Here is an 11,758-nt window from a genome sequence, read left to right on the forward strand (position 1 = left end):
CACCATGCACAGGGAGAACATGGAGACTCCATGCAGAAAGACCGGGAATCAAACCCAGAACCTTCTTGCTGCAAGGCAACAGCTCTACCAACTGCACCACTGTGCAGCCCCAGTTTTTTTTTATCTTTAATCCAAAATATTAAATATTTCTTTCACCATTTTGGTTTAATTACTGCCTTTTTTAGAGTCTGTATACTCTGGTTAACTATTAATCAATAACTAAATTAGTTTGCAATTAATTTAACAATCGCTAAATCATGATTAATCACTGTTAAACACAATTAAAAGTTCCTAACACGGTGAATTTAGAGTCTTTTCCGATATAAACAGTAATAATAACACTGATATTACGATATATTTTTGCAATATATCGGAAATTCTCAAGTTTGAATTTCCGAGTCAAACTTGAGAGAATTTATCTGACAGCTGATGACACCATGTATGGAGAGCTGTTGGTGCTAAAAGTCTTCCTACAGGCTGCTGAGTGGTGGGGTGTACTTAGTTTTTCACACAGCGTTTCTATGTCGCCCTAATCTTTCTTTAGAAAATAACATGGAGATAAAAACCAGCTGTAAAATCTGGTTTTACAGCTGGAAGAGTAAAAACTTCCCAATAAGAAAAAAAGTGAATATTCATATAAAATAAAGTAAAAACTGATCATGAAGCAGCTGAACAACGTTTTAAATCAACCGTCTGGAGTAATGATCGCTGACCTGATGAAGGAATGTGTTTATGACCATCTGAGCCCGTCGGTCCGTCCTCATCGCCGGTTGCTCATGGCAACCAGCTGACAGCCGTCACGCCGCCTGAGTCACGAGTTTCTTCCTGCTTCGTGTCGATTCGCGCTCATTTAGCTCGATTTTCCTGACTGTTGATCCGGTTCCGCTCCAGAAGGCAGAACCTCCAGGAAGTGGGTCACTGCTGGCCTGCAGAACTTCACATGTTGATTCTCTGAGGCATTGCTGCATCACTGCCTGGCGCAGGAAAGAGTCGCTAGCGGCCGCAACGCTGGAAACTTTCTTATTTTAACGATGATTTAGATTCAGTAAGTTGTGCAGCTTTTGTTGAAACTTGAGCTGCAACTACAGATTATTTTAGAAATCGATTATTCAGTCGATTAACTGATTATTTGGACTATTAATCGATTAATCGTTCAAAGAAATTGTCACCATCTTCAGTTTTTTCATTTAGCAACATAAGACTTTTTTATATATTAGAAATGCATAAAAAATACGAATAAACAGGGAAGATAAACATGGAAATTTCAGAGTTTCAAATATCGAACAGTTTTGACTTTCCAAGATCAGAAATTATTTTAACAATTTCTGAGTTTTTACGACTAACTTTTCAAATTGAGAAATTTCAAATTGTTTTCTAGAAAATTAATCTCAAAGTTTCTGAAATTTGCTCTTCCTTTTTTTTACGCCGTCATAAACACTTGAACAAGTTGAGATCAACCCTGAGCTTAAATCAAGTTAAAATCTAGAATACTTTAAACTTTATTGTCAGCTATGTTGGCAGGAATCTGGTTTTCATCTCTTTATTTTTCTCCGGGTTTTGGTTCTGTCCTGGTTCCGGTTCGTCTGATTTAAAAATACATTTAAAAAGCCAGATAGTTTTTACACTAAGACAATGTCCCATAACTTCTGTTCCCAACATCAGATTGCTAATCCCAAATTAGCTTCAGTTCTTTTATTTTTTATTCAACAACTCTGCAAAGGGAGAAATCAGGCAACATTTCGACAGTAATTATACATCAGAATCAAAATAATCAGAATTCCTTTACTGTGCAAGAAAACACAACAGAATAAAAAACCAGCAACTCTCACATGAATTAGATGGCGGTTCTTTTATAACCAGATTACTCTGGTTAGTCGCCTCGGCTGATACAGAGCGTCACATCCTGAGTTTCTCTCTTGCTCTCTTGCTCTTGATGAAGGCTGATGTTTCCCCCTCTGCTCCCTCTCTGCTCTGCTTGCTCTGTTTCTGTCCCGTCTTTTTCTCTTTTTCTATATTTTTGGAACCTTTCTTTGCACATCCTCCAAATCTACAAATTATGGATCAGGTCAACCGGTCTCTCAATGCAATTGATCAAATTTTCGACGAGAAGTCTGGGCACAGGAGAGCCTCTTGTCCTGCGGGGAAACACCCACCCGGCAGGATTCTCCCTGGATTTATTCATGATAACAGGATTTCTGCTGTTTGGAGCCTGTGGATTCCTGGATTATCGACAAAGTTGTGATGGACTGGGCCGAACTAGCAAACACTCAGACTGTTGGTGTGGACAGAGACGCAGGTTGGATGTGAGTCTTGCTGAGACTCGCAGCCCAGCTGAGGACTCTAAAACTCACTAACCGGATGGAATCGATCTTGGAGAAGTTGCTGGTTTCGGCTCAGTGGAACAACCAAACTCATTTGGATGATTGAGAACTGAGATGTATCAGAGAGACTTTAGGGAAGATTAAAATTTATAATCTTCCCGACCTAAAACATTCTGTTTCTGAATTGGCTTCCCCCGTGTGGCCTTGGAAGGGCTGCATATTTCTAATCTCCTTGAAGATATGTAAACACAACGCTCTTCCCTCCTCACCCCCTCCTGAATCCATGCAGCTGTGGAGCTGAGCGCTGCCGAGGACATTATTCCTCGATAACAACACCTTACTGGACTTTACCAGGAGGATCAGTAACGTGGCCCTGTGATGTCACCGCCTTTGTTTTACCCTTTGTTTTGTCTGAATGTTGCCATTCGCCCTAATGTGTCCTTTCCTCTTTTTTTGTTTTATTTTCTTCTTTTTTCCTTTGGTTTGTTATTTTGTTTGTATTTCCTTTTAATTCACGTAAAGCACTTTGAATCGCCTTGTTGCTGAAAATGTGCTGTATAAATAAAATTACCCTTTGACCCTGCCAGCCTGAAGAAGCCGGCCCACAAGAAGAAGTACGGCCTGCTGTCCAACTACGACGACTCCGTGGAGATGGAGGCGGTGGAGAGCGACGAGGACGACACCCTGTACGAAGCTCGCAGCCTGCGCAGGTCAGAGGTCAACACAAGGCTTCAGACGCCATGAGAAAATAAAATCTGCAGAGCTTTTATTCTGACAGTGAGAGCAGCTGCTGCTTTGGGGATTAATCATATATTATGATTATGTTTTTATTCTGTTGAGATGGGGCTCACAGCTGTTCAGCTGTAATTTAATGTTGGTAACAGTGACCAGGCTGTTACACGTCAAATAGAGAGAAGTTTCTGTAATTTAGTCAGATTATTATTATTCTGGAAGTCGGTGAAGCTAGCGCCGTTAGCCGCGTTGGCTCTTATTTCCTGTTAGCATTTCCAAGTAGCAGCAGCTCAAACTTCAGCTTTTCTTCTGTTTCATCTTCATTTCTCACCGTCTTTCATTCTGGTTCTGTTTTTCTACTGCTGGTTTGTTTAATAGTTTATTTGCAAAATTATAGATTTTGAATTCAGACTCAGGCCTTGTAAAACGATGCGACATGTTTTAAATATTTCCGAGAGCCACTGAAAAACATTTTGGACCTTTTTATCAGAATTTTGACTTTTTTTTGGATCTTTAATCTCAGAAGATTAAAGTTGATTCTTTTTCTCTTCTCTATTTTTGTATCACTGATTTGTCTTAAAAGAAATAAACTAAAGATTAAAAGCTGTCGGTGTGTTTCCTGCTGACTGGTCAGGAAACGTGGAGGGTTGTATCAGTGCAGCTGCTGACCTTTGAACCTCAGGTTGATCGAGTCTTATCTGTTGTCCAGATGAGTTCTGCTGCGCCGGGTCGGACGGATCAGAGCCGCCGCCGCCTGACCGTATTGATCCAGGACGAACTGGAAGAGGACGGGAACAGACCAAAAACTCCCAGCTGCTCGGAGAAGCAGGATAATCAATATTTTATCAATATGTTCGGAGCGCTGCTTCCTGGAGCGAGCGGACGCTTTTCCTCCTGAGGCCAAATGTTTTTCTTCTTCTCTGGATTTTCACTTACGTTATTCTGGATTCCCTGTGTTGCATGTTTGGGTTTGATTTTGTGCTTTAACTACTGGGAGCTGCCTGCAGGGAGGCGGAGGGCCAGCAGGGGGCAGCGGTGCCCTGCCCTCCTGGTAGACTTTAACCCTCCTTCCTGCTCAGGTCACACCGTTTGGAAACCTGTTTGTATGGATGCTGATTTTCTGATTTTGTATAAATGTCTGATTTCTACTGACTTTTTCAAAAATGTTGCTTCTAATGATCTAATTTTGAATAAAATAATAACAATCACTTCTTTGACATTTTACTTTTGTTTCCATTGTCATTGTAATCGGATTTTCTTCTTGTTTTTCATCTTATTCTGCTCATTTTTATTTTTGTTTTTACGTTTTTACGAATAAACATGTTGAAACAAACAGGAAAACTTTACAGAAACAGAAAAAAACGCACAAACTGGTGATTTTTAAAATTGTACGTAATTATAATGAAAAATATAAACTGTTGCACTTAAAATGTAAACTAAAATTACACGTGAAAACACTAAAATATTTTTAAAATGAGGAATTAATAAAAATATATATATATAAATATATATATATATATTTATATTTATATTTAACCAAAAGTTTCAAGGAACTTTAATGATAGTTATTGAATGTCCATATTGTCATTATTAAAAAATAAATTAGACAAATGTATTCAAAACTTATCTTTAAAGTATAAAAGATGTTTGTAAAAGCAGCTGTTGGTTGCTTGGAAACATTTTGAATAAAAAATATTTCAGCCATTGAGTATTAAAAACACAAAAAGTATGTTTTATCTTTGTTTTATTTTTATTTTTGGAGATTTAGATCCTAAAATCGGCGGACGTGACGTCATTAACGGAGTTTACGGTCGGTGATGTAATTGCGCCACATTTCCAGCAGGTGTCACCAGTCACTCGACAAGCTGCAGCAAAATAAAACGGCTGTTAATTTAAAAACTTTAATAAATGCGGCTACAGCTTTTTGTGCTTTTCTCCGTTTCAGTTTTTTTTTTATTTTGTAAACTTTTATATTTTTTCTATAAAATTGCAATTAGTTAAAGAACTCAAATGAAAATGAACTATAGTAAATAAAAGTTTACAACTTTTACTCACTGCAACAAATTTCACTTTCAGAGGATATTTTATATTGTGTTTTACAAAGTTTTCTGTACTTTTCATTTATTAGATTTTTACAATTATTTTAAATTGGTAAAATTTAATTAAAAAAAACAGTGCAAGCAGTTTTAAAATTATATAAAACTGCTATATATATATATTATATATATATAATATAGTTGCATACCATATATCAAGGACAAAGCCTCAACAGACGATGTGCTCAGCGAATGTCTCAGGCAATGGGGAACAGAAGACAAGGTGCTGGAGGTACCATCATGGGAGGACAAGCCCCTACATGGGATGTACCACCGACAAATAACTGAAGTGGCTGATGTCAGGAAAACCTACCAATGGCTGGAGAAAGCTGGACTCAAGGACAGCACAGAGGCTCTCATCCTGGCCGCCCAGGAACAGGCCCTAAACACCAGAGAGGCTCAGATCTACCACACCAGACAAGACCCAAGGTGTAGGTTGTGCAAGGAGGCCCCTGAGACAGTCCAGCACATAACAGCAGGGTGCAAGATGCTGGCAGGGAAAGCATACATGGAACGACATAACCAAGTGGCGGGCATAGTGTACAGGAACATCTGTGCAGAATATGGACTGGAAGCCCCGAGATCACAGTGGGGAACACCCCCAAAAGTGGTGGAGAATGACCGAGCTAAGATCCTGTGGGACTTCCAGATCCAGACAGACAAGATGGAAATGGAGAACCAACCGGACATTGTGGTGGTGGATAAAGAACAGAGGAAAGCCGTTGTGGTGGATGTAGCAATACCAAGTGATTACAACATCAGGAAGAAGGAGAAACTAGAGAAATACCAGGGCCTCAGGGAGGAACTGGAAAAGACCTGGAAGGTGAAGACCACAGTGGTGCCTGTGGTCATCGGGGGCCTCGGGGCAGACAGTCACCCCCAAACTGGAGCAGTGGCTCAAACAGATCCCAGGAACAACATCAGACATCTCAGTCCAGAAATGTGCAGTTCTAGGCACAGCCAAGATACTGCGCAGAACCCTCAAGCTCCCTAGCATATTTCATACCATATTTCAAGATATAATTTGTCAGGAAACCATAAGCATTTTATTTTGTATTTCAAATTTCAATTAGATGTTTTAAAAAATATTTTAAATGGATAAAATCTAATGAGATGCATTTTATTTTGGTTTTTCTGAAAGTGCAAGTAAAAAAAAAGATTAAAAAAAGTTTTTTTTACTTTTTTATAATCAACAAATTAAACTGAGTACATAAACCTGCATTGCTCTGTAATAATTAACATCTTTTCTATGTTCTTGTCCAGGAACAGCCGCCATGTTGTTGACGTTGGCGGCCATGTTGCTGAGGTCAGACGCTGATCCATAAACCTGAGGAAGGTCATCATTTCCACATGAATGCATTCATTTGTCACCATGACTGGCTGCTGCGGTGTGAGAGGCAGAAAAGTGTTTTCCCACAGTGAGGAACACACACACACACACACACACACACACACACACACACACACACACACACACACACACACACACACACACACAGGGCCTGGTAACTAGCTGGTGATGAGTGGGCGTACCGATGGCGGCTGATAAACATCTGAGGCGACGCAGAGAGACGATAAGGAGACGAAGGATCCCAGAGGAGCTGAGGGGCGTCTCAGCCACTGTGACAGAAGAAGTAAGTACACCCCATGATCCAGCAGCTGGAGGAAGTTAGAACTTATCGTTTATAATTTATTGGGATACATTTTAATTTGTCATGATAAATTCAGATTAAAACTCTTCTTACTATCTGGATTAGTAGTTTTACATTATCTCCCGTTTGTTCAATGAAAGAATCAATAAATTACAAAAGAATTTAACTAATTATTTTTCTTTTTGGGAAAAAATACCTTTAGAAGTATTTTTTAGTGTACTTTATGTTTTACTTTTACTTAAGCAACTTTATTATTACGTATTTGTTACTTGAGTAAAATTTCTGGATTCTCGACCCCAGGGGTGTTCAAAGTGTGGCTCGAGGGCCATTTGTGGCTCATGAATGATTTGGATCGGCCCCCGACCTCAAACCAATGAAAACAACTGATGACCCCAAACTTTGAATTTGTTCTTCTTTTAATGAGGAAACAGAAACACCTCAAAACCTTTTTATGTTTGTATTTTTAAACATTTATAGAATTAATAAATTCTGTTTACCAGGCAGATTTTAAAAAAAATCACAATGAACTCATTTTACATTTTTAATGTAATGAAATTTGTGGTTTGCAGTTTAAATTTGCCAGTTTTGAGGCAAACAGTTGCAGTTTTTATTAAAGTTTCATAAGTTTTGAAAGAAATAAGTAAAAAAAAAAATGTTTCTTTGATTTTATTATTTTGTAATTGTTATTTACGTCAATTAAAAATGCAAAATAATTGTCAAAACTTTGTGTTTTGGTCCCTCTGATGACGTAATTCTGATGGTCCCTCTGATGACAGAGGCACTGTCCGGCTCTCTGATTGGCTGAGATGCGTATCAGTCGTTAGCACCAGTCCGTTAGCATTCATTTCCCAAATCTTCCCCTTTCTGATCCTCCGTCCTCCTTGACCTCTTCCTCTTTATTACAGATTAAACTCAGAACTTTTTACTAAACACTTTTCCACTTTTATCTGAGTAAAGGTTTGAAGTAGTGCTGCTTTAACTTGCATATTGATTTCGACACGTTTTGCGTTAAAAACAGAATCCTACGGTCCCTAAACGCAGCACAAACAGTGAATCTGGCCGCTCAGGACTTTGATTAAAGTGTAATTACGTCAGAAGCTGGAGCCTTTTCTCCGGAGGAGGTGGGAACCGCGGAGCAGCGAGCATCACACCGTCTCTCTCTCCTCTCCGCTAATTGGAACACGCCCCTCCGCTCCTCTGGGGCCTGTTATCGACCTCCCACTGTCCGGCTCTCTGATTGGCTGAGATGCTTATCAGCCGTTAGCACCAGTCCGTCTATTCTTTTCCCAAATCTTCCCATCTCTGATCCTCCTTGTCCTTTTCCTCTTTATTACAGATTAAAGGGAAGAGAAACTGAGAAATATCAAAGTTTTACTTTCAGACTGTTTTAAAATGATTAACAACTAAAATGAAAATGATTATTAGCTTTAAATCACATTTAGGTGTTTCATATCCTCAATCTGTGAAAATATCAAACTCAGATGTCAAATGATAGATTAATTTATTAAGAGGAAGATATTATCTTAAGCCGATCGGTTTAATCGCCTCCTGAACTAAATAACTGCTTGGCAACGATGAACAAAAAGTGTTTCTGATAAAACTTAGTGAGTTTTTATTTTATCTCTTTGGAAAAGTTTTTATCCACTTTTCTTTGCAGAATTGCTTTAATTCAGCCATAATTACAGGATTTTCAATAATTACCGGCTAAACTTTGACTAGACCGTTCCAAAACCTGTTTTGTTTTGTTTGCTGCCTCTCAGACGTGGACACACTGCATAACATGGACGCTTAAATTAAATAAATGAAAAAATTAATATAAAAATCAGCTTCTCAGTAGCACATTGTTGTTTTTATGCACTTAAACATAAATGCACATCTTGTTTTTTTTTTTTTTTTAATTATTCTATTCTGGGGCTGCACAGTGGTGCAGTTGGTAGAGCTGCTGCCTTGCAGCAAGAAGGTTCTGGGTTCGATTCCCGGTCTTTCTGCATGGAGTCTCCATGTTCTCCCTGTGCATGGTGGGTTTTCTCCAGGTACTCCGGTTTCCTCCCACAGTCCAAAAACATGACTGTTAGGTTAATTGGTCTGTCTAAATTGTCCCTAGGTGTGAGTGTGTGTGCATGGTTGTGTGTCTCTGTGTTGCCCTGCAACARACWGGTGACCTGTCCAGGTGACCCTGCCTCTCGCTGGAGAGGAACCAGCACCTCCTGACCCCACTGAGGGACAAGGGTGTAAGAAAATGGATGGATGGATGGATGATCTATTCTGCTGCAGCATTCTTTTAATCTGAGTATATTTTTAGTAACTATATTATTTCCCTAATTTTGTAAATATGCCTCTACAGTCTGATTCTTATTTTTCTCAGAAATTGTTTTTCTGTAAATGTTTTTGCTCCTTTTTACTTTAACTCCTGAAAATTCTGTTGAACAACGACGGATATTTCTATTCTATTCCATTAATCATAGGCTTTGTTCCTTTAAAATAAGATAAATAAAATCTGAAGTATTTATTTTTGTTACATTAAAAGCAGATTAAACAGTTACTGTAATGTTTTACACTGGAAACCATCACTTGTTTTTATTTGTGTTCATAATAGCAAAAGCATCAAATGTGAACAGATTTTTCTAACTAACAATAAAAAGAAGAAACATGTTTTATACAGATATTAAAAGCAGAAAAAGTTCCTTTAAAATGAAGGAAACTGAACATGAGCAGAATTTCACATCCTGAACATGAAAACACTAATTTTCTACTGAAACAACAAAGACACTGTAAAAACACAAAATCCCACAGAGCATTTTTGGTTGGATTTATAATGAAAATATCTCAGTAACTCTTTCAGCCAGATTTTATTACTGGTTTTAAGTAAATAAATCCTTATTGTTGACGAAACAGTTCAAGTTACATTGACATTATTTCACTTAAAACATTTTTCCAGAACTTGAACGTTTTTTAACGGATAAAAATAATTATTTACTTTTAAAAAGCTCTTATATCGTCTTTAAGTTGCTTCTAAGTCAGTTTTCTATCTTATTTTAAGTGACTGAGATATTTGGACCAGAAAATGGACTAAAATTACTTGGTTGGATTTCGTGTTTTTGCAGTGTAGATGTGAATATCACATGGAGTCACTTCTTTAGGAATGTTTCTCTGAAACAAAACGTCGATGATGCTGATGATGATTGTCATCTTCATCACTTTTAGAATAACTCATATTCTGGAACAATCTGCAAACATCGCTGCGTTTCCATTGACAACGATGTTACGCAACAATGTTTCTGAAATAAATTCACTTAAATCAAACACATTTAGAAAAAACTCACATTTTTTAGGTGTTGTTTTTTTGTCCGTCTCAAAATTGTTTCATTTCACAAAACAACGACAGAAACACTTTTTTTCCGCATCAGACGAGTCACATGACCAACAACAGGAAGTTACTACTGGAGGAAACGACAAAGCCGGCAGGAAGTGGACGATGGTGCAGCTTCCTGCGTGAACTAATGTATTCACATGTGATTTTAATTGTGTTCCTTATTTCCACTGGAATTGTAAAATTTTGTTATTTCGACGTTAGCGAAATGTTGCTAATGTTGAAATGTTATTTTTCCTACATTAGAGGGATATCGACATTTCAAATGGAACGCAGCTTTTCACATTAATATTCACACCGAGCCAGAAGTCTTTAACATAAAAAACAAACACCAGAACTGGTTTCCAGTTCAGCTTCCGGTCTGGGAAAGGTCCGGCCGTCCGTGGGTTCTGATTGGCTGCTCAGCTGCACCTGGTAGCGGTGCAGGTAGCGCTGCGGCTCCAACGCGCCGTCAGAGTCTCCGTCCTCTGAGCCCTGGGCCCAGCGGGGCGAGGGCGCCCCCTGCAGGCCGCCGTCCTCCTGGTCCACCAGCAGCCGGTCCAGGAAGTGGATGTAGCGCAACGCGTGGCGCAGGATGTCGTTCTTGCTCAGCTTCCGGTCAGGGGGGTGAGTGGGAATCAGGCGCCGCAGCTCCGCGAACGCCCCGTTGACGTTCTGCTGCCGCCGGCGCTCCCGGCTGTTGGTGAAGACCCGGCGGACGCCCAGGGGTCGCGACCCTGGGGCATAAAGGAGGAGCCAGAAAACTGTCATTCACAGAGCAGGGCAGTAAAAAAAGATGGCCATACATTTAATCAAGCTGAAATGATTAAGCGTGATTAATCGATGATTGAAGTAATCGTCAATTAATTTAGAAATCAGTTAATCAACTGGAGTGAACTGACTAAAAAAAGCAATGAAGCAGAGATTAAGTCCAAAATGTTATGAAACATGAAAGTTCATCATTTTCTACACTAAACCGATTTCACATCTCATCTGGGAAAAGAAGGGACAAATATAAATCTTTTTTTATTTTTGAACATCAATAAATTACATGTCTACTTTAAGTTTTTAATGGAAAAAAAATGCTTTTCTATACTAAAATATAAGAAACAAGAAAACTGTAGAATAGCCAAAATATGGAGAGCAGGAGGCGATAATTGTTAGTAATAATAATAATAATAAAATATGGAGGTCGAACATGTTCTTTGTTTCTGATGAACAGTTTCGTTTTCAAGCTAAATTTAATCTTAAAGGACAGAATAAAATAAACGGATGTCCGTGAACTCACCATCAGTCGGGCTCGTCTCATACGGATCTCTGCAAAAATAATAAAAAACATTTATCAATCCGAATCATCATGAAAGAAAAGTTACAGCAACCAAAAATCAAACTGAAAGTCACAGGCTGCATTAAATATTAAATCACATTTTTGTGTTTTTCTCACCTGGTCTCGCGCAGCATTTCTATCTCGTGGAGGATCCGCAGAAAGTCCTGCATCATCTGAAGCTCCGGGTTCGTCTCTGGGTGTTTTTATGGAGACCCACGGACCCCCTGCGCGTCCCCTGGGGGGAGTGTGTGTGTGTGTGTGTGTGTGTGTGTGTGTGTGTG

At 39.0% G+C, this 11,758-nt stretch overlaps 2 protein-coding genes across 2 annotated transcripts in view; one reads left to right on the forward strand and one right to left on the reverse strand.

The window, feature by feature from the left end:
* fam174c (family with sequence similarity 174 member C) overlaps positions 1-3,918 on the forward strand; it is a 6,419-nt gene extending 2,501 nt beyond the window's left edge. The window contains exons 2-3 of the mRNA XM_008406355.2: positions 2,909-3,031; positions 3,763-3,918. Of these exons, the coding sequence (XP_008404577.1) occupies positions 2,909-3,031; positions 3,763-3,766 (127 nt within the window). The 3' untranslated portion in view covers positions 3,767-3,918. The remainder of the gene's footprint in view (positions 1-2,908; positions 3,032-3,762) is intronic.
* Positions 3,919-10,158: 6,240 nt separating this feature from the next.
* Positions 10,159-11,647, reverse strand: LOC103463237 (T-cell acute lymphocytic leukemia protein 1 homolog). Its single transcript, XM_008406477.2, has 3 exons — positions 11,595-11,647; positions 11,439-11,467; positions 10,159-10,887 (listed from the first exon to the last, which is right to left on the reverse strand). The coding sequence occupies exons 1-3, from the start codon at positions 11,645-11,647 to the stop codon at positions 10,484-10,486; spliced, it is 486 nt and encodes a 161-aa protein (XP_008404699.1). The 3' UTR covers positions 10,159-10,483.
* Between the last annotated feature and the right edge of the window lie 111 nt (positions 11,648-11,758).

Source organism: Poecilia reticulata, linkage group LG4 (genome assembly GCF_000633615.1).
Source record: "Poecilia reticulata strain Guanapo linkage group LG4, Guppy_female_1.0+MT, whole genome shotgun sequence".
NCBI lineage: Eukaryota > Metazoa > Chordata > Actinopteri > Cyprinodontiformes > Poeciliidae > Poecilia > Poecilia reticulata.

Coding starts and splice junctions, on each gene's coding strand:
- LOC103463237 (XM_008406477.2), bottom strand. CDS start 11,647: ATGCAGGACTTTCTGCGGATCCTCCACGAGATAGAAATGCTGCGCGAG. Junction 11,468..11,594: donor GAAATGCTGCGCGAGACCAG/GTGAGAAAAACA, acceptor TTATTTTTGCAG/AGATCCGTATGAGACGAGCC. Junction 10,888..11,438: donor TGAGACGAGCCCGACTGATG/GTGAGTTCACGG, acceptor TTTATGCCCCAG/GGTCGCGACCCCTGGGCGTC.